Source organism: Colletotrichum fioriniae (genome assembly GCF_027942845.1).
Source record: "Colletotrichum fioriniae strain IMI 355084 chromosome Unknown scaffold_4, whole genome shotgun sequence".
Classification (NCBI taxonomy): Eukaryota; Fungi; Ascomycota; class Sordariomycetes; order Glomerellales; family Glomerellaceae; genus Colletotrichum; species Colletotrichum fioriniae.
In genome coordinates this window covers 1,952,475-1,977,630 of record NW_027076840.1, presented here as the reverse complement: position 1 = coordinate 1,977,630, position 25,156 = coordinate 1,952,475, and the positions used below count along the sequence as shown (strand labels likewise).

At 53.4% G+C, this 25,156-nt stretch overlaps 5 protein-coding genes across 5 annotated transcripts; 2 read left to right on the top strand and 3 right to left on the bottom strand.

The window, feature by feature from the left end:
- Window positions 1-108: 108 nt before the first annotated feature.
- On the bottom strand, window positions 109-5,234 carry N0V96_004372 (uncharacterized protein; the record flags this gene model as incomplete). The annotated part of the gene is made up of 2 exons (XM_053188439.2): window positions 109-5,025; window positions 5,154-5,234. The coding sequence occupies 2 exons, from the start codon at window positions 5,232-5,234 to the stop codon at window positions 109-111; spliced, it is 4,998 nt and encodes a 1,665-aa protein (XP_053054401.2).
- A 5,640-nt stretch (window positions 5,235-10,874) lies between these two features.
- Window positions 10,875-13,071, top strand: N0V96_004371 (uncharacterized protein; the record flags this gene model as incomplete). The annotated part of the gene is made up of 2 exons (XM_053188438.2): window positions 10,875-12,275; window positions 12,328-13,071. 2 exons carry the CDS (start codon window positions 10,875-10,877, stop codon window positions 13,069-13,071), a joined length of 2,145 nt encoding a protein of 714 aa, XP_053054400.2.
- A 2,862-nt stretch (window positions 13,072-15,933) lies between these two features.
- On the bottom strand, window positions 15,934-17,864 carry N0V96_004370 (uncharacterized protein; the record flags this gene model as incomplete). The annotated part of the gene is made up of 3 exons (XM_065757100.1): window positions 15,934-16,237; window positions 16,260-17,384; window positions 17,575-17,864. 3 exons carry the CDS (start codon window positions 17,862-17,864, stop codon window positions 15,934-15,936), a joined length of 1,719 nt encoding a protein of 572 aa, XP_065614313.1.
- A 2,181-nt stretch (window positions 17,865-20,045) lies between these two features.
- N0V96_004369 (uncharacterized protein) lies at window positions 20,046-21,671 on the top strand (the record flags this gene model as incomplete). Its single annotated transcript, XM_065757099.1, has 8 exons — window positions 20,046-20,108; window positions 20,184-20,196; window positions 20,272-20,297; window positions 20,361-20,390; window positions 20,584-20,606; window positions 20,680-20,839; window positions 20,913-21,022; window positions 21,110-21,671. 8 exons carry the CDS (start codon window positions 20,046-20,048, stop codon window positions 21,669-21,671), a joined length of 987 nt encoding a protein of 328 aa, XP_065614312.1.
- A 1,820-nt stretch (window positions 21,672-23,491) lies between these two features.
- N0V96_004368 (uncharacterized protein) lies at window positions 23,492-25,156 on the bottom strand (the record flags this gene model as incomplete). Its single annotated transcript, XM_053188435.2, has 2 exons — window positions 23,492-24,756; window positions 24,856-25,156. The coding sequence occupies 2 exons, from the start codon at window positions 25,154-25,156 to the stop codon at window positions 23,492-23,494; spliced, it is 1,566 nt and encodes a 521-aa protein (XP_053054397.1).

Sequence of the window (25,156 nt, the reverse complement as noted above, 5' to 3'; positions counted from 1 at the left end):
GGGTAAGCCTGGGTATGTAAAAAATAACATGCTGAAAAGATCCGAGGTCTTCTAAGATAGACCACTATTATGCAATAAAGTTTGAATACATTAGATGGTTTCGACCCATCAGTTCACTGTCTGTGTGACAAGAGGCCCGCCAGTTGTAGGCCAGGCTACCGCAGTCGACAGTGCGTACAAGTCAAACATGCGCGGTCCACCGCAGTAATTGTTGGTGGCGGTAGTAGTCGTGAGCACACCGTTCGTCGAGAATGTACTGACGCTGCCGTAGCAGTAGTCCTTGCAGGCACCGCGTCCAACCAATGACGTGACTGCAGCACCGTTAAACTCGAAGTTGCTACCCCCGTAGCACTCGTGGTGGTATTCCATGAAGACATACGACAACTTGGTCGTCGAGGTTGGCGAGTTGCTGTAGAGCGAGTTGGCGTAGCCAATGCAAAGCTCGGGTGTACCGCTGTTGTTGGCGAACAGTCCGGGCAGTGCGTGTCCATTACCAGTGTCCTGGAAACACCCAATGTAGTAGTAGCCGTTTGTAGGAGTGGCAGTCGGACCGACAGTGGTGCTAGCGAGGGAAGAGCTGCTTGCCGTGGTTGATGCGGGGACAGTGGGTACGGGAATGGTCGAGGAAGAAGATGTAGGCGGGGCGGCAGAAGAGCTGCTGCTGACGGAGGTGGTTGTGAACGCAACGATAGAGCTGGACGAAGAGCTTGATGAGAGAACGGATGAGCTGGAGCTGCTAGATGACGAGCTGGAAACCTGCGAAGAACTGGTAACGATAGGTGATGAAGAAGAGGACGAAGTGAATGCACTCGAGCTGGAAGAAACGCTGGCCGTTTGGCCTGTGAATGCAGCCGATGTCGAAGAAGACACTGAGCTGCTTGACTGGACGATGGAGGAGGAGGAGCTTGACGGAAGATCCGTTGATGAAGATGACACCGGCGACGCAGAAGAGCTCGAGCTCAAGATCGAGGAAGTTGTCTGGATAGACGACGTCGACACCACAGTAGCCGATGAGCCGACGACTGTCGATGAAGTCGATACTACAGTGCTTGAAGACGAGCTGGAGCTGGCTGGCGAAAAGGCATAAAGGTCAAGACGCCCACCGGCACCACAGTACTGAAGCGCGTTGCCCTTGCAGACCATGTTGCAGTCTGTCAGCGCAGCCGGCAAGGATCCAGCGTTGGTAGTGTTGCCACAAAAGCATTCCCGGGCGTACTCAACACCCATGTATTGCCAGTTGCCGGCAGAGCAGAAGGTGGCGCAAGCCTCGACAGTCATTGTATCCGCTGCAGTGAAGGCGCCCGTCAAGGCACGGGTGTTGCTGCCTTCGGTCTGGCAACCCAAGAACTTGTAGTTACCGGCTTGGGGGGCATGCTGAGGAGCCGAGGGAACCTTGTTCGGGATCGTGTTGCTGTAGACTGACAACCTAGCTCCACCTCCGCATAAGCCGGTCTTTGACCCAGCGCATGGCATAGAGCAGTCTGACTCCGAGGCAGAAGTTTGGGACGCCTTCACATCCCAGCCACAGAAGCACTCACGGCTGTATTCAACACCAAAGTAGTTGAAGGCTCCTCCGTTGTAAGCGCCGGCGCTGCAGAATGCGGCGCACTTGTCCAAGGTCATGTCATCTGCAGCCAGGAAGGATTCAGCCAGAAGGCGAGTGCCGTTGACGAGATCCTTGTAACAGCCAGAGTACTGCCACTGGCCGCTGACAACAGCTGGCATGGCGGAGTTGATTGGTGACATGACCATTGTTGACGAAGGGCTAGCAGAGGAGGTGCTCGATGAAGAGGTCAAGGTGGATGAGGCCACTGTGCTGGTAGCCGGCGTACTGCTAGAAAGTCCTGTCGCAGAGGAACTGCTGAAGATGGCGCTGCTGGAGCTGACGGAAGAAGATCCTGTGGCAGAGGTTGTCGAAACAGTGACGGCACTGCTAGAGGGCACAATGCTTGAGCTGGAGCTCGTAGCAGCTGGTACCGATGAGCTGGAGCTGGAGCTGGAGCTTGGGGCGTTGAGAGAAGCGTAGAAACCGGCAATGTCGAATGAAGTGATGTCGGCGTACAAGCTCATGTGGCCACCGTCACCTCCGCAGGCCTGAGTATCGTCACCTGTGCAGTCAAAGGTGCAAAGGTTGAGAGACTCAGATCTGTACGTCGAAGGGGTCTTGATGCTTCCACCACACCAGCACTCTTGATGGTATTGCACTCCGCTGAGAATGTAGCCCTTGGCAAGGCAAAGAGTCTGACATTGCTGGAGAGTGTTTGTCTTTTGCTGATCAGCCGTGTTGACGGAGGTCTGCAAGTTACGGCCGGCACTGCTTGTGTCTTGGAAGCATCCGACCCATTGATAACGCGCGGTGCCATTCGTGAGGAGAGGTCCGACCTGCTTCGAGACAACAGTGCCGGAGAAGGCGATGTTGTGTAGTCCAGATGCTTGGCCAGTGGTAGGATCGTTACCGTCGGAGCTGATGGTCCACAGAGCCTTGAGCGATTGTGACGGATGGTTGGGCTGAACAGGCGCAGCGTGAATGCCGACACTGCCGATGGCGCATGTACCAGCAGCGACCTGTGTTCCCTCGGTAAGCTCGGCAGTAGGGTTCAAAGCAAACAGCTGAGGCGTCGCAGGGGGCTTAGAGATGGTAATCGTCAAGGGCGCGCCGCCCTTGTTGCAGACTCGGATTTGCTTGTCGACCAAAGTGCCAGCAAGAACATTGCCAAAAGCGACGCTGTAGTCTGTGAGTGCGTTCCAGTTGCCTGAGCCGTCAGACAGTTCAAATGTCACAGCGGGAGCATCGTTAACCGAGGCGCTCAACGTGAGAACAGAGGAGCCACCGTTAGACCAGATGGTGACCTTTGAGGAGTAGGAGCCCGCAGTGGATTGGAAGAAGCGGAGAGGGACCGAAAGACTCTTTCCAGAGTCCAAAGTGGAACCGACAGCAGGGAAACCCGAAGAAGTGAATCCAGCGCCCAGAGTGCCGTCGTTGGTGAAGTTGGTGTAGGTACCAGTAGTGTCCTGCCAAGCAAATCCAGTGAATGTGAGGGTGCCGTTGCCGATGTTCTGGAGTAGAGCAGTGGCGGTGAGACCGTCGGGTGAATCGCGCAGTACGAGTCTTCCAAATGTGATATCCGATGGAGTCGCCTTGAGGAAAGCTCCTTGCTTGACGACGGTGCCCTGAACTGTCACAAAAGTGCTCGCGGCATAGTCTGCCGAGGCGTTGACAGCCAGTGTAATAGCACTGGTGAGGAAGCCGGGTACGACCTTTGCGGCAGTGTTTGAGAGATTCCACGTCACGTTCAGGTTGAAGGATGTGCCCGCGGCCACGGCGCCTTGGGGCAGAGTCGAGTTGGAGCACGACCAGGACGCGTCGGCGACGGAGCATCCAACAACACCGGCCAAGGCGACATTGGCCTTACAGCTGACAGTGGCGCTCGCGGTAGATCCAAGTTCCAGGGAGCCAAAGTCAAGAGGAGAGGTGCAGTTGACGGCAGAGTTGACCGGCGCACCAAAACAGACGAGTTTGTTGGCGTTGACGTGGAAGAAGACTCGGCCGTCGCCGAAAACGGGACGCTGGTACTTGTTTGTGCCTTGAGACGAAGGAAGGGTAATGGGAACCATGACGCCGTCCTGAGGAATAGCCTTGAAAGCCATGAGACCAGTGTTGACATCAGTAATCCAAACGATTCCAGAACCAGCCTTGCCATTGTCGGAGGTAACTGTCATTTGGCCAACACCAACACGGCCGGCGGAGATCCAGGAAGACTGGCCAGCGAGACTGAACTGCGGCACACCCTTGGAGTCGAAGCCGAGCTTGTAAGCAACAAGGGCACCGCCGACAGTGGTTGCATAGATGTAGCCGCCCTCGGCAGGGTAACTGCCGAAGCCGCCATACAGAGAGCCACCAAGCTCAATGGTCTGCAAAACACCATCACCACCGTCTGCGGCCTGACGGAATCCACCAAGGTTGTCAGCGTTGACCACGTACGTTCTGCCCTTCTTTCCTGCAGTTACGCCGATGCGGTTAACACCAGCGCCCTTGAATACGGAACCGTCCAAGACAGCAAGACCAGAGGAGCCAACGTCGCGGTCACCGGCATCAAGCGCGACATAGTCGTAGGGCTGGAAGTAGTCGATGAGAGACCATTTACCAGTAGCCGACAGCTCCATCTTTACGATGCACTCATCGAGGGTTGACATGGAAATTCTACCGCTTGCCGGAACATTGCCATTGGCATGTCCTTGACCGTTACCAGCCACGAAGTAGACGTTGTTGCCGATGGTGGGCAAACCCATACCACTCTGCCAGATACCTGCCTTGCCGCTTCTTTCATTGGTAAGGTCCAGAGCCTGGGGGCTAGGCGCGCCGGGAGCTGCTTCCGTCGCCCACATGCTCACGGGGCCGACTCCTGGAGTCTTGCTGACCGAGACGATGTAGCCGGTGTAGTTCCAGCGACCGCAGTGTGATCCAAATGCAGCAACAATGTGGCCATTGAGCTCCGTCAGGGCTGGGCGCTGCAGGGCCACACCACCAACCAGATACCGGCCACGGTCGTTGTCGGCATTGATACCGTCAATGAGAGTCGGGAAGCCAGAAACGTCCTCAAGGCTCGGAATCCGAAGGGCGTACATCTTGTAGACTCCATTGGCAGTACCAGAGGTGGTTCCGTCCCGGTAACCTTTTGAAAAGAGGTACATGATATCGGTGTTGGGGTCGATGATAGGGGTTCCCGTAACGCCGATGAAGTCGGGGATATCACCGCAGTTGCTGTCGGCGGCGAGGAAGGGTGCTTGGAGGGTTCTCTCCATCAAGCTCTTGCCAGTCTTGCCGTCAAAGACACGAATGATGTTCATTTCGGAGGCAGTGATGACAAGCTCGGATCCGCCGTTGGGGGTGTAAACCAGGGGCTTGGCAAGCCAATTTTCCTTGGCATTGGGGGATTGGAACGTCCATAGACTCTTGAAGCCTGAAGAACCGGCGATATTGGGGTTCAAGTTGTGATTCGGAAGATAGCCGGATTGCGGTGCATCCTATCAGGGGAGAAGCAGTCAGTATTAGATACTCGTTGAATTATACCCACATGGGGCTGGCATGCGGAGGTCTCGCCGGCTGCCGAGCCGCAAGCCAGTGTAAGCGGGAACAGAAGAACGGAACTTACAGCATCGCGGTATGAATCGGTAGAGGCAAGTGAAGCAACAAGCGCCGGCATTGAAGCCAGCAATCCTAATGAGAGTCTCATGCTGGGCTGTTGAAGAATGAAAGCAGTTAACAATCGAATGCCTGCTTCGAGTATAACAGTCCCAGAAGTGCCGCGGAAAGTGAATGGAGATGAGCACTTGGTGATGATGGCATGGATGAATTGTCCGGGGCACAGGGCGGATAATAAACAAAAGTATGTGCCTGCCAAGTCTGCAGGCCAAGCTCAAGGTCTCAAGGTCTGAACTGTCTGATTGCCGGAGGGCGACACAACAGAGGACGAGCAGGGCAGCTGTCGTCTGCTTCGAGACCGTTGTTAGTCGAACACATGGCGCGAGCTAGGGTCGGTCGAAGGCAGTTAGCCGGCGACGCAGAAGCCCCTCCCAGGGTGACTGCAAGTGCGAGAGTCTAGTACTTCGTAGTGTAGGGTGTACGGAGTACTTGGACAGTAACCGTATGAGTGAGGTAAATCGGCGCACCCATGCTTGGGACGGGCTGGATTTGGGTTGTTTCGACTGGCGATGTTGGGTTCCGTAGGGATGGTGCGGATAGCCAAGCCTAGTTTGATTAGGGCGAGATATTGAAGGCGCCAGAGACATTTCAGGACAAGCGGAAAAAGCACAGCTGGGTAAGCAGGGCACCTCTTGTCTTGGGAGGGGGTCGATCCGGCAAGGACCGTCTACAACACCACCAAGCGAACGCACGCTCATGTTCTGAGCGCAGACGCGTAGACAAGACTGGATTCGAAAAGGCCAAGACAGCTGCATGGTCAGAGAGCTTGGGAACCAAGGGAGCGGAACAAGACCGGGCGCGACGGCGATGGCGACGGCGACGAACGACTGTGCTCAACTTGCTGTGAAGGCATCAAGCACATGTTGGTTGGAGCCATGCGTGCGCCCATGGGGACTCGGGGAAGGGCCACAATGTGTCCAGACTGTCGGATGGATCCGTGGAGAAGGCCATGTAACGAGCCAGGATTATTCGGATGGCAGGCCTTTGGTCGAGAAGCGAGGCCAGGCCATTGATTTCTCTCTCTCCATCTCTCTGTTTCCCAGGGCAGTCCTAAAATCCACTTCGGTCTGGAGCTGTTAAGGCTTGAAGGCTGAAGCTGGTGACTGGTGAGGTTGGGTTCAGTTCAGCACATCAGCAGCCGCAGCCGCAGCCGCAACCTAACGGTATACGCGCCTCTTCACTCTTGCACCCAGCTGGTCGGACGAAGCTTTGTGGCTTTTGGTCTCGGGTTTGGCGTTTGCCTGGGTAACTGCACCATAAAATTCTTCCATTGTCATTGAGTTGGAGCTGAAGCGGCCAAGAGGCGCAAGGGAAACAATCGGTGTGGTTCAACTCCTGTCTAGACCTCAAAGGGGAAGAAAACGACCGACGCGGGGCGGCAGCTAATTACTTCTTTGCCACGAGTAGATTGGCTTGGTGTTGGTTTTGCGGTTCCTTTTTTTGCATATCGGCAGAATGGGATCTTCGCAGGCGCATCCGAAGATTGAAGACATGAAAAAGCAAGCAACGGCACCAGGAAGACGACTGACCACGGACACTGGCGCATAGGAGAGCCAAGATTCTAGTCGGGTGAGGCGTGAGAAAGGCAGCCATGCAGCCCAAAAAAAGAATCAAACGGAGGAGAGCAGGGAATGTGGCCTGGGGAAGATTAAGTGGCTTTTCTGTCTAAGCCTGATATGGAGTTATGCGGTCTTGAAGCGAAGGGCGGCGTAGGCGGGGACAACCCTCGAATCACGCACCTGCCTTCTGCGACACTGGACACAACGGATGAGGGCAAGGACAGAAGGTGCCCTCCAAGGGCACTTACCTCGAGCAGTGTACCTAAAGTAAGTACGGGTACCTTAGAGGTACCTGCAGAGGTACCTTGAGCAAGGGTCTGGAAGGTGCCAAGTCGCGGACTTGCACTTGCTCTTCACCTGCACTTGGACTTGCACCTGCACTTACACACAAGTTTCCGGCGCGGCTGCACCTAGCCACGTCGCACCTTTCAGAGAAACACCACGAGTACTATTCTCTCTGGCATACTACCTACGGGGTGATGTGCTCGGAGAAATGTACATTGGCTGCTTGACTCCATCATCTTATTGTGCATAAGGTTACTGGCGCTAGCCATGCACGCTGCTGCATGCTGCACTCTGCAAGGGCGACAGCACGCGGCTAGGGTTCAGCCGGAGAGAAGCTACCGCGGAACACCTGAGAAATAGCGTCCACACCTTCTCCCTTGCCCATGTATTGTGAGGGCACGAGGTGATGACGTCCACTCAGGAAGTTGGAAGGAGGCAGGGTGGCCCCTCGCTGGCTTCCTCACCAAGCTCACTTGAACACGAAGCCGCGACTATTGAATCTTAATCCTCGCCGTTATCGTATAAGTGAGAGGTGAAGAACGATGAGGATCGTCTGAGGGAAGCCATTGTGCAATTGGCCAGTACGGATAGTCCCAGTGACGTCCTGCCATAGGTGGTCCTCGTCCTTCTTTCCCGTTCTTTCCCGCTTAGGTTGGGCGGCAGACCCGTGATAAGGACGGAGGAAGGGCGAGCACCGCTGTCCATACCTTGCGCTGCTGCTGCTGCTGCTACGAATACACGTGCTTGTCAGCCGGACGATGGGGCGCACCTTCCGCTGCCCTTCCATGAGTGGGGGTGGCAGGGTGGCGGCCCAAATTGTCGGTTCCAACATGTTTTGGGGGGTTAGGTGTGGTCGTTTGTTCGCGTCTTCCACCTGTACTCCCGGCCTTGCCTTCCAACTTCCTGCCTCCAGTGCACTTACCCCGCCATTAAACATCACCACCAGGCTTCGCTCCGGTCTTCGTGGCGGATAAGCAGTGTTTTCAGCTTCTCACCGACTTGTGTCCCCATGCCTCTTTGATTTTTTTTTTATGATTTTTTTTATTCTCGTCACCGCCTGTTTGCCTCGAGCTTTTTACTTCGTCTCCATGTGAGATGCCGTCTCATTACGGATCCGTCTCTCATAAATGCTATGAGCAAGCAACAACCGCCACACCACGTCGGGGCCAGCTGAAATAGCTCTTTCTTTCTCTCTGTCTTTCTTTTTCACGCAGCTTGTTCCACCAAACCACGAAAACACAAATGGAGCATTGATAGATCTCAAACATTGGCTTCACATTGGCACTTGGCTGCATCGTGACAGACGCCCCCCCAAGGCCCCCTCTCGTACGACAAGCTGCCCATCGCATGCCAACACCCTCATTGCCTTTCTGCACTTGGTCATTTCTTGTCTTCATCCCGCGGCACTTCTACTTCCGAGTCATCGCTTCCTTGCAGGTTGCAGCCGACGCGTCTCGCCTGCAAGTGCAACTCTGCAAACCAACGTAGGGCACATAAAGAGCAATTTTGCACACAAACTAGTCAGTCATCATTCGTCGGATGTTTTCTTCATCCCAAGGTCTGTTCGTCACAGTACGGATACTCCCTTCTGCGTCGTCCCATCTCACATGGCCATCCCTTGGCTTGGCTGCAGTCGCTTCAGTAGTTTCCCGTCGTCTCATGTCGGGAACCACGGCCCACCACACACACGCTCTCTACGAGTCTACGTGCCCTGAGACTTGGTTTCTTGTTCCCACCATGTGTGTTTGTACTTACTAATTTATGTAAGCGCGGCGCCAATGTAAGGTACCAGCGGCACTCGTCACCCCTGGGCACAAACAAACTTCCCGTCAACCTTCAATCTTTGTCTTTATTTTCACCATCAGCCTTTTCCCTCAGATTCGGAGAGAGACTGAAAGGCTATGTTAGTCGGAACATGATTCAATGGTCTGATTAGGCAGTTCGCACGGGTACACTGACAGATTGAAGATGCGGCTACCCAGCTTGGGCAGACTACGAATGAGGCCTGCCTCTTTTCGGTCATTATTCCGAAGCCACGCCGATTCAGCGTCCGGTGAAGCTTCGAAGGTTCCAGCAGTCGCGCCATTTCTGCTGTCCTTACCACCCTGAAGGAGAGGCTGATACTGCGACTGCTCGTTATGTATCCGTATGGCACTTCCCAATGGAGGACTCTTTTCGCGGCTTCACACAACTCCAGGGTCCAGCAAATCATCGGAAAGGCCGTGTTGTACCTCCGAGCAGCAAATTTTCCGCCCCCTTTTTTCCTCTCACCATGGTCTCCGTTTATTCTGAGGGTTCGATCTTGATGCCTCGCAGCTCAGCAAGTCGCCGTCCCATTTGCCGTTTCGTAGTGCTCAGTCTCATCAGCTCTATACCCAAGACCTTCACCGTTGCCAGGTTACGGATTTCATTTACGGCCATTATGGCTGGCAGTGCTTCGAGTGTTTTGGCCCAATTGCCACTATCAATCATCTCTCAAGTGACAACATGGATCGTTTACCCTGGTCCCGAATCCCCGGGATTCCATGGAGTCACGTCAAGAACTGCCGCACGTCGCATCCCACATGGCAATTTGCGGCTCACGAGGCTTCAACCCTTCACAAAATGTATACGGAACAGCCCCGGCGGTGAGGCGTTCTTCTTATCGAGCCATCTCAAAAGCCATTCCAGCTGGATGTGTTTCAGATCTACAGAGCGGCCTGCCAAGCCAAATCTTGGTCATAGCCGCGCTTTGCAGGTGCCAAAAGTCGTTGCCAAGGAGGATGCCGTCGCCGCCACCACATCTGTGTGTTTTCTCTTGTTTTTTTTTTATCTTTCGTGAGCCGGTCCCCGAGCGCCCATTGTTTACCACGTCGATCATAACGCCACACTCGCTGGCGGCGTAGCTCTCTTCAACCTCGGATCTCAGAAGCCTCGAACCAATCGTTCAGGGTCGACCGTCTCTCCCGTGCGGCTCTTAACGCCTCACTCCTTCATCTTCAAGTTTGGACGAGAATTCGATGCTAGTTCATCTCGGTTTTCCTGTACCACGTTGTTGCTCCACTCAACGCCCCTGATTTCTCAGCTCGTCACAGCAACGATACAGCTCTCAACCGCTACAGAGGCCCTTACTTGAAGGAGTTATTACAAGATACGCTATTCGATCAGCTCCATTACTTTGTTCTTATTCATCCTGCGATTAACCAGTCAAGCATAGTTCCGAGGTGGTGCCAGACCACTTAAGCATGAATTACATTCTCTTATCCCCGCAGAAAGGGCCGCAGTGGATTCATGAGTCAGGGGTGGCTCGCGACGGGGGCGAACCCTTCTTGCAGAAAACACCTAAGAATACGAGTAGCTGAACGTTAGCGGCCTCGGCACTGCGACGCCGTGACCAGTCTCCACCATGAAGACGAAAAAAGATTGAGGCGTCTGAAGTTTGCCGGTCGGTATTCACCACACCCAATTTCCTCTTCCTCATCTTCGACATCACTGTAATCAGACGACCAATCAACACCCGTTACCTCAACTTCAGGTCGCGGTATCGGTGGACCACGCTCTGTGTGTATTGAGACCGCTCATCGCGACTGAGGCCGGGGATGCTCGCACGCCTTGGTCTGGTAGGACTTGTGGCCACCTGTGCCTCAGGGGCCTATGTGCAATGGCAGGGCTGTGATGGCCCTTCGAGCAAGACAGATGTCTTCGTTCCCCAGAGTCTGAGAGCCACTTTGGCGTCGTCAGATGATGGGCGCCAGAACCAGTTGACCCTCCGGGTCGGGAGATGGATGGAAGAAGCGGAATGCCAGGATCTGGCTCAAAGAATGCCCTCGGCAACACTGGAATTCGAAATGCTGGGCCGATCTGCTGCGTATCAAACCACGACCAAGACAACATGCGAAAAGCTCAACTTCTCCAAGAATTGGCGCTCGTCACTGATCGACCCTTTCAGCCTTTGTTTGTCTATTTCGGAAGATATCGGCCACCTGCCACCATTGTCAACGTTCCATACGACTTTGCACCTCGAGGGAAACGACTCGGAGGAGATTAGCTGTCGTCAAGCAAATATCACTCCAGCTCTAAGTTCAACTGTCACCTCAATTGTAACTTACTCGACATGGGCCATCCTTCTCTTTGTGCTCCTGGTCGGTATTCTACGCTCTTCCTACAGCACACCGATCACTCTGGACGATGAGGATGACGGAGAGCAACGCTCGATCAGGACTGTCCTACCGAACGTGGGGGATTGTCTCCAGTACCTTCAGTTCATCTTCTTGACCGGAGGGCTCAGTTTGCGGTATCCTGGATTCTACCAACCTGTAGTCAGCCACCTCAACTTGTTTTCACTCTTTGTGAACGGCCCAGTCACCCACGGCGTCGTGTATGATAGGGTCGAGGACGGGATCTACGTATTGAATGGCACATACGGCGGTACGTATGGTCTGGAGCTCATGACCCAGATCGCGGGCGCACCAATGACAATGGACACTTGGTTGAACATGGTCGTTCTCATGTTCATCATCGCCTTTGTTGTTGCTTTGGTCATCGAGGTCGTCTGGTTCATGAAGCGAAGTCGTGACTCTGACAGCGAGTTTTCACGGCCGGCCGGCGGCATGAGATATACGGCTAGTCGTGTCTTGCGTGGTATCTTGTCGTATTTCATGTTTCCACTTGCAGCTTTGTCTTTTTACCAGCTCGATAACGCCTCGATTCTCCCCGCATACCATACATCAATGGCTGTCGCGCTGATTCTTGCCATGATGGCCGCTTTTATTTGGCTGATCCGAAAAATTCCTACGCGCAGCCTAGGCGTCCTGGTTTTCGACAGCACTAAGCGTTATCGACAGCTCCATGCCGTGGACGATGCCCGTCACCGGGATGGAACTTTCATTTTCGTCTTGTTTGCCCTTACGTTTGTCCGCGGCGCGGCCGTCGGTGGGCTGCAGATTTCCGGGCCGGCTCAGTTGGCCGTCCTTGGTGCCTGCGAGCTTGTGCTCCTGGCTAGCATTGCCGGGTTTCAAGCATACTCGACATTCTCTATTGGCAGTGTTGCGGCAACCATACGGCTTTGCAGCCTGATTTTTCTAGTCGCATTCCTACCTGGACTTGCGACACCAATCGGCGTCAAGAGTGCTATTGGATATCTTCTTCTAGCTGTTCATGGCGGCATGCTTCTACTTGGCTTTTTCGTTCCTGCTCTCTGTGAGCTGTCGAAACTTATTAAGGGCTGGTGGACGGCACCGCGACCAGAGGTAAGCTTCGAAGTTGATGTGTTTGATATCTCTTTTGACATGTATTCTGTAGATATATGGCCTCCGCCAGCTCCGTCGACGCGAGGTATCAAGAACCAACCTCGCCTCCATGCATGCTTCCAGCACGCGAGACACATCGTATCCCGAGCCCAACGCTGTTGAATCGCCCAACGCTGGCTACCTCAGGCCGACATATCGGTCGGATAGTCCCAGCACTATGCGCCTGGACTCTTCAACTACCTCTAGTCGATACTTCCGGCCACCCCGGTCCAGTGCGTCTATTTCGTCGGTCGAGAACCCACGTAGTCTCGGCTCCTCCTTGTACACTTCCTCTACGCCTTCAAGAACGGCATCGACTTCGACCACGTTTGTAGACAAGCACTCTGTTCAGAAATCCGAGTCAATCATGTCTCCCAGCCGGTTATCCGAGTCGACGGATGAGGAGTCCAGTTCGACGTCCCAGAGGTCACCAACCAGGCCCAGTGATAGACCTCTTGGGCCACGGTGGAACGACTATTCCTTCCGTGAAGCAGATCTCTACTACAACGTACCTCGCCCGCCACCAGTTGAGAGAGCGTCAGAGGAGTTGCCCAGGCCACCGGCTCCACGACCCTCCTTCCGGTCTTCGTCTGGACTATGGGCAAGAGTCACCGGCCAATCTGGCACGAGTGACCAGGGGTTCCAGGTTGTCCGGCCTCGACCGACCTCGGAGCAGGGCTTCATCGTTGTTCGACCCAATAGGCCAGGGAATTCCGGCAATGGTGCTCCGGGAAGTACGCCCAGGACGCCGCAGTGATTTTTATGTCCTGTAATCACTCTGATCACGATGGATTTTCCGTGAATGTCAGCTGTAAGATGTTGCGACTTGTGCTCGCATCTTGTATATATAAAAGTTAACAGCATAATGCGGCGTTGGGGTGCATTGCTTTTCGAGCTACTGGTGGCAATTTAATCGAAAGCCTATCTAAATCAATTTCATCAAAGTTAAAATACTTAGTACAAGTCTGGCACGCTTTTTTCCATGGGATCAAAAGCATGAAGGAAGTTCATACCTATTCACGTTGAACTGTAGCATTCATTCCATCTCAACTTCCTCGGAGGGCAGTTGCCTAATCCGATTCAATGGGTCCCCTGGAACGTCATATGATTGGTCGAGAAGCCCCTAGCAAAACCACGACAACATGCCCGCATCTCGAGTCGATACTAAGCTCAGATCAATAGTAGTTCAGAAGCTACCTCGGCCAGCAATCTAGAATGAGTATCATCACGTTAGAGACCTCATTATGGAATGTTTAATAAAGCCTGATGCCTAGAAATGTCACGTGGGCTGACTCTAAGTGCTGCCTGAAGATGAGTACTACGGATCTGGGATCCTGGCTTTGCTGTATAAAAGCTGTCCTGCGTCCATACTCTCAATAACGCGCAACTACCAAACCCCCATTCCCTATCTTCATTTGAGGAACAATAAATACAATCAAAGGCTTTGGAAGACTGCTTTCTAAGTATAAGTACGCATGCCTAATAACCTTTACCACCTCTTCGCCTCGCCTCGCCTCCTCACCACTAACATTTCAGAAACATACAATAAGAAAGAAAAATGTCGTCCTTCACGCACCTCATCCCCGCAATCCCAAACACAGCATCCTTCGTAACCGAAGCAAGCGCAGCCTACACCGCAGACTTGGCCTCTCCACCGTCCACCGCCAAAGAACGACAGGACCTCTTGACCTCGATCCAGAGTTTTGCGTTTCAGTTCCTCAAGGCTGCGGCTCACGCCTGCCACTCCCATCGAGCAGTCGCTCAGACCGGCAATAGTCCAAGCGGAGAGCGAGAGGGGAGCAACGATGATGCTGTGCAACGAGATGCAGATCCAGAAGCAGAGGTGGATGATTTTGCACGGCAAGGTCTCAACGTCCTCTGGGGAATGTTCACGTCCACAGCGCAGGTATTTGACGAAGATGGCGCGTTTCAGGATCGTCTTGTAGGTCTACTTGCGTGGACGAGGGAGTTTGATGTGGTTTATAGACGGCTCCACAGCATCATGGGCAGTGATGGTGGTGGTGGTGGTTGGGAGTCATACGGATTCGGGCCGAGTCTGCAGCTCGCGTGGGAAAAGCTCGTCGCAGACTTACCAAGGAACGCGAGCGCGGCACAGAAGATTCGGAAACTTGCGACGTTTTCTGCAAAGGTGTTGGCGATGGGGTTGTGTGAGGAGTCTGTTGCTGGGACTGCGTTTTGGGTTTTTGAGAGGGCTTTGGGGGGAGATGAGAGTGGAAACGGGGATGAGAAGGAGGGCGAAGTCGTAGAGAGGGGTTTGGTTCCTGCGGTTGGAGTGTGGTTGGAGCACGCATCGCATGCGCTCCTTTCGCGGTGCTGTTCTTCCCCTGCAGCTGGCGGGCTTGATAGTACTGCTGCTGCGGCGACAAACCTGATCCGGCCGGCTGATGGTCCCCCAACAGACCATACTACCGCAAAAATCAAGTACGACGACTTTAGTATGTCCCACTGGCTACGCTGGCGACGCCGCCTCCAGGAGCTGAGCCACGATGCCGATGCCGATGTGGCGAGGTTGGCGAAGAAGGGGTTCATGAGCATGATTTTCTGTGGGAGGGATTTGGGGGTTGAGGTGGAGGGCGAGGAGAGGTTTGCGGAGAGGTTGCAGGAGGTTATGTATCGGGAGCTTGTGAGTAGTGGGAAGGGGGTTGTGGAGGGGGAGGAGGTTGAGATTGAGCCGAATTGGGTTGAATGAGGTCTCTGGGCTTTTGGGTTTGAGGGGCGATGTTGGGGAGCGGGTTTTGATGCTTGTCGGTTGTTTAATGGTCATACTTTTGACGCTGTTTTGCGAATATTGATTCGTTGCATTTGCCCTGGTACCTTGGCTTGATAATGACGAATGTCCAGTCTGCGGGATAAATCTTGTAACATCGTTATTAGAATTCACGATAATTATAGTAGGAACTCACCCAAACAGTTACTTGGCTATCAATTCTGATTATTGAATGTATACCGATACAACAAGCTTGATAGATGCTGACGGCCCATTGGGGTTACTGCAAAATAAGAGACTTTTTTTGTATAGATATGGCTGTGATAACATTTTAGAAAGAGAATTCTACCCTGAAAAGACAGGTAAAGGCCACCAAGAGACAGTCACAACAGCGAAAATTGGTATCTATCAACATTTGTAGTATGGTTGAACTCGTAGATACTTGTACCATAGATTGAAGACTCTATTCTCCATTTGGTCATTTTCAAGTTTTGATCCGTCTACTCGTTTCTATGAATACTATACTTCAGCTTCTGACAGACATTTCGAGCAACGAAGCTATTCTAGCGCTCTGGGGAAGCAAATGGTTTATCAAGATGTGCATAAAATTTAAAACGTCTTCGATGGTTTGCTCAAGGCCGCTGGTCAGCATAATAAACACTACACCAGGCCCGTTTATAAGAGGTCTCTGTTGAAATCACCAGATGTATTTCGATGGTATTATCAATGATGACATCCAACAAGAAGATGAGAAATGATCGACGCGTAGAATAAGGTCATGTTCATAGCATATTACTATAAGTAGGTACACATTATACATTCAGAGGTTTAGTGTTAGTGTAAGGTAGCTTGAGCGACCCTGACCTTGCGCGAGGTACTGTTCTCAGCAAGTCAGCTGCTCTTGCACATGCGTCCATCGTTGTCCACAGTCCAAGCTTCGCTACCGACAGCGGCCACATTATATAGCAGTCCCTTGGGGTCGTACTTGTTCTTGATGCCCAGGAGTGTCTCGTAGTTTACGCCGTAAAACGTCTCCTGCCAATCCTTTTGCTGGAAGTCGGCCTCGTTGATGTACGCGCCGGCACCCGGGGTAGCCGCCTCGATGACGGGCTGCACGACCTCGGTCATGCGCGTCTGCTCAGCGACCATGTCCTCAAAGGGCACCTCGAAGCTCCAGGGGAGGGTCAGGGGAGACCTGGACGATGGAGTCGCGCCACTGGGGCAGGACGGCGTTGAACTTGGCGCTCTCGTCGGCGCCGTCATGACCAAAATGCGAGACGTTGAGGCCGACGCCGATGTAGGTGACGCCCAGCTCGACCAGCTGCCGCGCGGTGGGGCCGAAGTCGGGGAGGACGGCGCGGGGCAGGAGACGGCCGCCGAAGAGCTGGGTGCCGACTTGGATGTTGCCAGAGGGGAGGGGGCCCCAGTAGTTGTTGTAGTGGTCTCGGTAGCTGTCGAAGGAGGTGAGGTTCGGCTGGAGGGTGATGTTGAGCTGGGCGAGGGAGTCAGTGAAGGGCTGGAGGATCTGCTCGACCTCGGCCTGGGTCTTGTTGTAGGCCGTCATGGCTGGGGACTGGAGGAAGCCCGGGCCGAAGAAGTAGATGATCATGACGCCCGAGTCGACGATGGCCGGGAGGGCGGCGTGGAAGGCGTCAATGACTTGATACAGCGTCTCGTTGTCGGCGACGGTGACGGCGAACTTGGCGCCGCTAACTGGGGCGTCCGGGTGAGCTCGGGTGGTGATGGAGGTGACGACGCCATAGTTGCCGCCGCCGCCGCCGCTCAAGGCCCAGTACAGGTCCTCATTCTCTGCTCTCGACGCCGTGAGGAGCTCTCCTGTCGGGGTCACGACCTCGAAGGAGAGAGTGTTGTCGGCGGCCAAGCCGTAAATGGTGCTCAGGGCAGAATGGCCGCCTGCTTGAACATATCCTCCAGCAATGCCAACGGTAGGACACTCTCCCGTGACGACGGCAAGCCCAGCTTCGTTGGCGGCGGCGATGGCCTCGAACCCTTGCACGCCGGCGCCGGCCTTGAGGGCCTTGCCGGCGTAATGTTCATCCTCCCAGTCCACGATCTCGGTTCCCTTGAGGTAGTGGGTCCAGATGGCCAGGGCACCGGCACCGGTCGACCGACCGTTGTAGTCGTGACCCGTGTTGCGAATGATGAAACGCACATTCTTTTCATCCGCAAACTTGAGCGCGGCCTGGACGTCCGCAGATCCAGAGGCGTTCACTGCGTAGCTGACATAGTTGCCCAAGGTGCAGGGGACGTCTTGCGCCGTGAAAGGGTCGCAGCTGGCGTTGGCGAACAGGGGGGCCATAACCGAGGAGGAAGACTCCATGCTATGAAGTTGGACACGAGTCATTAGTCCTTGTCCATGATATCTCTCACACGCGCGGGACGCGGGTTTGGGTCACGCAACTCCCCAAAGAGGGAGGTGTGACTGCAAACTGCATAGGAGCCGGAGGGAGGAAGAAAGCAAAAGAGAAGAAGAACGAGAGAAAAGAGACAGAGGGATCACAAAAGACTCACTGGACTTCTGAGTAGAGCCATGCCTCTTGAAGACGAGCGCACTCAGTCGCGTTGTAAGCATCGCCGTGGCATGCGCTCCCCAGCGGAACGGTAGCAACCAGACGTCCTCCAACGGTCTCGTTGAGCTGCGCCCAGGTGTTCGCAGAGGGCCATCCCGCATCTCCGGGGAGATACTTGCACGAAGGCGTCGTCGTCGAGTTTGTCGAAGAGCTGCCCAGGCCCGAGCACCTGGCGGCGACGGAAGCGCTTCCGCCAGCCAGGACCAAGGAAGCGAGGATCGAGACGCGCATCTTGGCAAATGGGGGTAAGGTTATTTCGAGAGAGGGAACGTGCTTTCTCTAGGCTCTAGCTTCCCTTCGCAGATCGCTGCACAGTCCGAGCAGTAAAAAACTCAGAAAAAGAGGCGGAGGAAGGACGATGTCGCGAGAGCGAAAAGGCGGAGAGGGGGTGAGAGGGGGGGCCAAAAGAGACACAAACCACTTTGGAAAAGTTTGACACGAGGCAGATGCTCTGATATTGTATATGCGACGCTGCCCAAAGTGGACTCTTTCTTCCCTTTACTAAATTGCCTCAATCTGTATTACCTATTTGCCCACTGGGCAAAAGATACAAGAGGGCGCAATATTCCCACTCAATGACCAGCACTTTCTGCGCGGTTTTGCACAATTCTGGACATGATCTCCGGGGGGTCGTCGGGGTGAACCACTGCGCCCCCCGCAAGCCGATGCCGTCTGCCGTTGGTCGGCTCATTTTTTGCTGACGATTCGTACCTTGCATCCCCAGTATGCAGGCGGGCGAGTCGCTGGGACCAACAACAAATTGCGGGCATACGCAGTAAGCAGACCGGGCACCACGGATACCATATAGTACTCCGTAATATGTGTAAAATCTCTGTCCCTCGGTCCGCCTAATCCTCGGTAAACCAGTCAAATGGAGAAATCCAAAAGCCGTCTTTCCGCTGCGAACCCTTGAACCAACGGTGTAAAACCGCACTTCTTCATCTTGGCGGTGGGAACCGCGCGCGGGGGGTGGTTTATAGTATTGAAGTGAACGGGCAAGGGTCGCGGCGCGGGGGACCCACATCCGGGGGGTGGTCCGGCCTCCCGATTTGCCTCGCCGGGCTCGCCGCATCTCGGCACCCCTGCCCGCGCTTGACTCGTGAACGCCTGGGCGGGACGGACCTGGGTCATCCGCGAAACCTTAATCTCGAAGGACCGGGGTTTCTACAGGTTGGAAGCCCTCTATAAAGATCAGATATCACAAAAGGCGGCCCTGTGGTTCATTTCGTTTTTTATGCCCTGCCGGGCTTGCGAACCCCAGCTTCCTAGGGTGATTATTTTTTTCTTCTCTTCCCTCCCTCTCTGGTCGTATCGTCGTACGTGCAATGGATAGTAGGGCGGGAACACGGGCTTTCTTGGGGAACCGATTTGATCGATCATCGATCAGATGTTCGTCCACTGGTCCAGGCCTTGCTCGGGCCAGGAAAAGCGAGGCGAAAATTTGAAAATAGATGAGCGTGAGGGATACGAGCAGTGTCTTGGATGGTGTGTTTTGCATGGTCTCGCGACATTGCGAGGGTCTCACAGATACAAGATCTTGAGGGGAGCCAGGCTTGAAGGCGACTGACAACCAGGGAGGGAAGGCTGCCCCCCCTCAAGAGTCGAGACACAGATCTAGATAAGGTGTGGTTTGGTGGTGTCTGTCTCCGTCCGAGTCTCTGTGACTGAGACACAATGCGTGCCGTTCGGCGAGCTTTTTTGGAATTCGGAGCCGGATCTCCAGGAACAAAGCCATATTCCAAAAAGCCATCGCCGACGCTAAACTATGTCACACCTTGCCATAACGTCAGGACCTGTTCCTCCCCGCATGGTGGCCACGAGCTTAAGATTTGCCTTCGCCGACTAGTGACTACGCATGCGGCAAATGCGCACACAAAGTCCACCATCGAAACGACGCTGCAGACTGCAGCATCCTTCCCGCCCGGCTGGGCTTCCCTTTGATCTTCTTAGACGCGCTCCGGTTGGCCTAGTGTACCCGTAGTCTTTCTTCCCTTCCAGAGTAAGGTAAGGTACGGATATCTAGAGACAAGGGGAGGGCACATACCGGTAGGTAATCGTCAATTACCGCCCTGGCACTTGTGGAGAACTTGGAAAGCCCGAATCTCTTTAGCAAGCCACTCGCGCAATTTCGACGCCTCACACATGCAGTGCCGCAGCCGCAACGAAATATGATGCAGCAAGGGTCTGCCACACCACTGGGTTCGGAGACGGGCTTTTATGAGTACGTGGAGAAAGAAGAGGGCAGCAGCCAAAAAATGGACTTTACCTTCTCTTACTAGTGCGGTATAACTGGGTGTGGCTGTCCTGTACTGTTCTTTAAGGTCGGCGGTCCCAAATTTAATGATTCGTCCCCGTCCTCCCTTCAACTGGCCTGTTTCTTGCTGTCGACATCCAAACGTCCTGGACCCAATCATGACTGGCTGGACGTACAATACGCCTGACGATGTACCGACTGATGGACCACGAATAACGGCAGTTTGCCTGACTTTTACCATCATTGCGCTCTTATTGGTTTGTTTGCGGTGGTATGTCCGGACAACGCTTGTCAAGGCTGTTGGCTACGGTATGTGGGATCGGCCTCGAGAGCGCCAGGGGGTGTTTTATCGCACAGGACAAGACTGACAAAGTGAATCTCTAGATGACTGGGTGATCATCGTCTCCTGGGTAAGTCGACACTAGAGTCTCTTTCGTTTTGCATGCTGTTTAAGTACTAACACAACTTTATAGCTTGGAGCTTGCGGCTACACAGTCTGCAGTGTAATACGTAGGAATCCCTCTTTCGTTGAACTAGTTCCAGACTCAAATCTGACCGAAATGTAGAGACAAAATGGGGTTTGGGAATCACCAGACTTGAAGACATGCCTCCGCAAAATGTGCTTCCCTTTGGCAAAGTAAGAAGACTCACAAACCGTAGAATCTACCCGGCATTTGCTAATTGTCATTCCAATAGCTTCAATTCATCGGTGGTCCATTGTAAGGATTTTGCAGCGTGCAAAGTGAACTACAACAAGACAATGCGGAACTAAGCTGACAAATGCACCATCAGCTACGTCCTCGGCATCTGGGGCTTCAAGATGAGCCTGCTGTTCTCCTATCTGCGATTCTTCCCGGCCGGCGGCTACAAGATTGGCACCATCATCGTGGCGGTAGCTTGTACGATGGGACACATTGCCTTCATATGCGTCTTTATCTTCCTATGCACACCGGTAAGTCTTTCTCGACATCCCCGCCCCCTTCTGCCGAGGCCATGTGTTGGCTAACACGGCAACACGCGACCAGATCGAGAAGCAGTATGATCCATCGATCCCAGCAGACGTAGGCCACTGCGTAGACGCAATCACATTCTATCTAACCTTTTCGTCCTTGACCATCGTCTTTGACGTGATAATGTAAGTCCACATCCCATCATGCACCCTTTACGTGCAGGGCATCAACCCCAAGACCCCGTTACTGATTACAGACTTGTGTGATAACAGAATGTTCCTCCCCTTCCCCGTGATCCTCAAATCCCAAATCCAAAAACGCAAAAAGATCGTCCTCCTAGCGCTCTTCATTCTCGGCATCTTCGTCACAATAATCCAAGCCATCCGAATCCAAACGATCAAAAACCTCGTAAACTACCTCGACTCGGCCAAATCAATCCAGTGGTCCGTCGTCGAGACATGCATCGGCATCATCATCTCCTGCGTCCCGACGCTGGCGCCCATGGTGAAGTACTTTGCCGAGCGGAGCCGCAATGCGGGCAGCACCGCCGGCGGCGGCGGTGCCTCGAGGCCGAAGAGCTCAAAGTACGCGCTGCAGACGTGGGGGACGAAGCGGAGCGGGATGCAGCCGCTGGGCACGGGGATCGATAACCGGGACGCGGATGGGACGTCTGTGAGTGGGGGCAGTTTGACGACGAAGCCGGAGGATAGTACGGAGAATATACTCGATCCGGGCGGTATTGTCTCCAAGGGGAGGATGCTGCATGCCGCGACGCCGAGTGAACCCGAGTCGTGGACAGATCCGACGGATAAGGAGAGGAAGCAGGATGTTTGAGGAGAACATGCAAGGGGAGGAGGACTAGAAGGAGATCACAAGGCATTTTTTCACACGATACCATTTTGAGATTCAAACAATTCAGAAGCGAACTAGCAAGCGTATTTTCTCGCATTATTTTTAGTACCATGAAGAAATCAGAGGGATTACGACCCTTCTTGCAAGAAACGGTTCTCTATGATCAAGACGTCCTTCGCAAGCTCTTAGGTTTTGGCGTGTTTCGTTTGCCTGGTTTCTCATAAATTGAGCATGGCAGGCAATGTCAATCGAATCATACCCATTGAAAAGAAAGAAAGCATGCCAGTTCCACTTATGCCCCGGTCCCAAGCGACCCCTTGATCCGCATACGGGGGACAGGCCTTGATCTGTTCCGTTGCAACCATATCGCGATGCTCCACGATCTCGGGCGGAGACATACATCGCAGGCAGCGTAAGTTCATCGGCCGCCCGTACCTTGGCAAACCCATAGATCCATGTCCTTTCTGGTTGAAATACTGAAGTGGGAAAACCCTGGTTTGATCCATCTGTAAATTGCGATATCTTTGATTTGATTTATAACTGGAGGCTGTAGAGACGGATGCAGACACTGTTATGGAAAAGTAAGGCAGCCTAGACTTGCTTTCCAAACCATGACTACCTAGTACTCAAGAGAGACCGCAGAGCAACAGAGCACGAAAAACAATTTTTCTTTAAGATTGATTCGTCCCGGGCATTCTTGACTTGTACACCACATCCATATCAGTAAGCAACATTCGCAAAAGCATCATTCTGGTTGTCAAAAAAAAAAAAAATATGAAAGATGAAAAACCACTTGATGCTCTCCCATCATCATGGTTCGTAGTGTTCCGTCATTACCATTAATTGCATCATCAAAACTCGAAAAGCGAACAACTGGACAATCTGTAATAATATCAACAGATGAATACAAACGACGTAACTTTCATAATCCACCTCTACTCACGCAGACTTGGCTGATGGAAAGACATGCTGCTAATGCCTCATGGTACATGTATGTCCGATATCCTATCAATAAACATCGAGGTTGAAAATTTATGCAGTACTATCCTTGAGGAATCCGGTACTTATGTATCGTAATATCAAATCTTTCTTGGTCATGTCACGACTTACACCATCTTAGCCTCTCACATGTCTTCCGCGGTAGTTGAACAAACACCGAATCCACTAACACGGGCTGAGCCTAGCTAGGCCACCTTATCTCAAAAGCTATGACCTCTCGCGGTTACTCTTTAAACTTTTCAGTAGCGCGGTCAACAACCGCGTACGTCAGAAATTCTGCCGACGTTTGTGCCCAAATGGCCATCTGATATCCACGGCTGCCGGGGTTCGTTCCGTCGTCTGTTCTCCGCAGGCCGCATATCGCAAACACGTCCGAGGGGGATGAAGACCGATCTTCGAAAGATTGGAATAAAGTCAATTCGTATGTGTGGCTAACTCCCGCAAAGTAAACAATCATCCGTAAATGTTGTCCTACATTAAAAGCAAGAGTCGTGTATATATAGAACGCCTGCATTCCATTCTGGAGAAAGGTTTCATAAGACCATGAGCGCGTATATCAACACCAAAATAAAAAAGATCAGATAAATATCAAAACACCCCATGATAGACCATTACCCAAAAGCTCATTAAATGAGGAATGTTGTCGCACAGCTTCGCACATATGCCAATGCCATAGAACGCAACAAAGGTATGATGAGAAAGATGGAAGGGTCAAAGAAGCCAATAAAATCAGCATGGTCGTTGGAAAACTCCCCCTCGCCCCGGTAGGTGCAGACATTTCGAAGTTTCGTTTTCTCATCCACCTAAACAGCACCATTCGAGCGGCGGCCCCGGGTTGATTCGATGCTATCTCTCCTCATGGAGGTAACCGAGAAGCGTCTCGAAATGGCATTGTCAATCTCAACATGGTCCACGTCGATATGCTTCTTGGGCACCCAGATGACCTGGATCAATCCAATAACGGCGAAGAGGGCACAACTGAACCAGGCGGCGGCAGAACCAGCGACACTGTAAATGCTTCCCACGAGGGGCGGGGAGACGGTTCTCGCCAGGCAGGCACCGGACATGGCCACGCCATTGACCTTTCCGAGGGCTTGCGATGTGGGCGTTGCGTTCTTGATCAGGATAAGAGTGACTGGGCCAATGATGATACCGTAGAAACTCTGCATGATGAGGGAGAACCAAATACCAGCCTCGGTGAGACTTTCGGGAAGCGCGGACAGGAAAGGCAGCAGCAAATACGCAGATGGGTATACGATGATCATGGACATGAAGGAGCCCCAAACACCGACGCGTTCTACAAAGATGGGGAAAATGAGGCCCTGGATGAGCAGTCCAAGAACACCATTGATGGCCAGATACACACCGACGTCGTGGAGGGAGTATCCCAGACCGCCACGCAAATCGAGGTGTCCGCGCGGATGCTTCTTGTCGGAAGGATCGTCGAGCAGATACGTAGGCAAGAGGGTACCGGCGGCCATCTGGTGGTACGAGAAGATGATGAAGGCAATGATGAGCATGACGACGGTCTTGTTGAATGTCTTGACTTTCTTCTGGCCCGTCGCCTGGGCACGAGAGTTCAAAAGGTGTTGGCGCAGATCTTCAGGTATGACCTTGATTGAGTGTACCGTTCCAAAGGACGATCTCCTGAGGTCAAAGTCGTGCTCGAATGGCAAAGGCAAGCTCGATTCCGCAAAGCGCGGTCGCGAATGGCTGGTGGAAATAGACCGACGCGGGTTGAAGGTCCGGATGGGTGCGCGGCGCAGTGGCGTGGTCTCATCGACGGCGTCATCATCGTCCACGGCGACGCTGTTGCGACCATTGTGAAGGTCATCGTCCTCCTCCAACTCGAGAGTCTCCTCCAAGAAGAAAGCACCCTGCAGGACGGCCAGGGAAATTGCTGCCATAGACACGAGATTCGGGAGCAAGTAGGGGTTCCGGCCGAAAACGCCATCCTGCGAGAAGACCGAAGGGTAGTAGACGGCGGGTTGGGCGAGGAAACCACCCATAGCAGAGCCAATAATGCCGCCCAGTGTCCATACGAAGGGTTGTACGGCGTAGGCCTTGGCTGTTCCCCAACAAAAAAAAAAAAAATCAGTATGCTGTCGTTCGCCGTAATTTGCGCCGATAATTACACCGGCGTATAGAGAGAGAGAGAGAGACTCACGTTCATGGTCGGGATTTTTGACCATTTCTGCCACCATGGTCTGCATGACGGAAACGTTGCCGTTGAGAGCGCCACCAACAAAACGGGCGAGCAAAGCGACCCAATACGTCTTTGCGAAACCAAAAATCAAACTCGAGATGGCAACACCGACGAGACCAAATAGCACGACAGGTTTGCGACCGATGCGATCGGACAGTGTTCCCCATCCCATTGAGGTGATGGCCTCGGCGACGGCATAGGCGGAGATCAATAGACCTGCGTAGAAACCGGCATCTTCCTCCATGCCGAGATCTTTAACCAT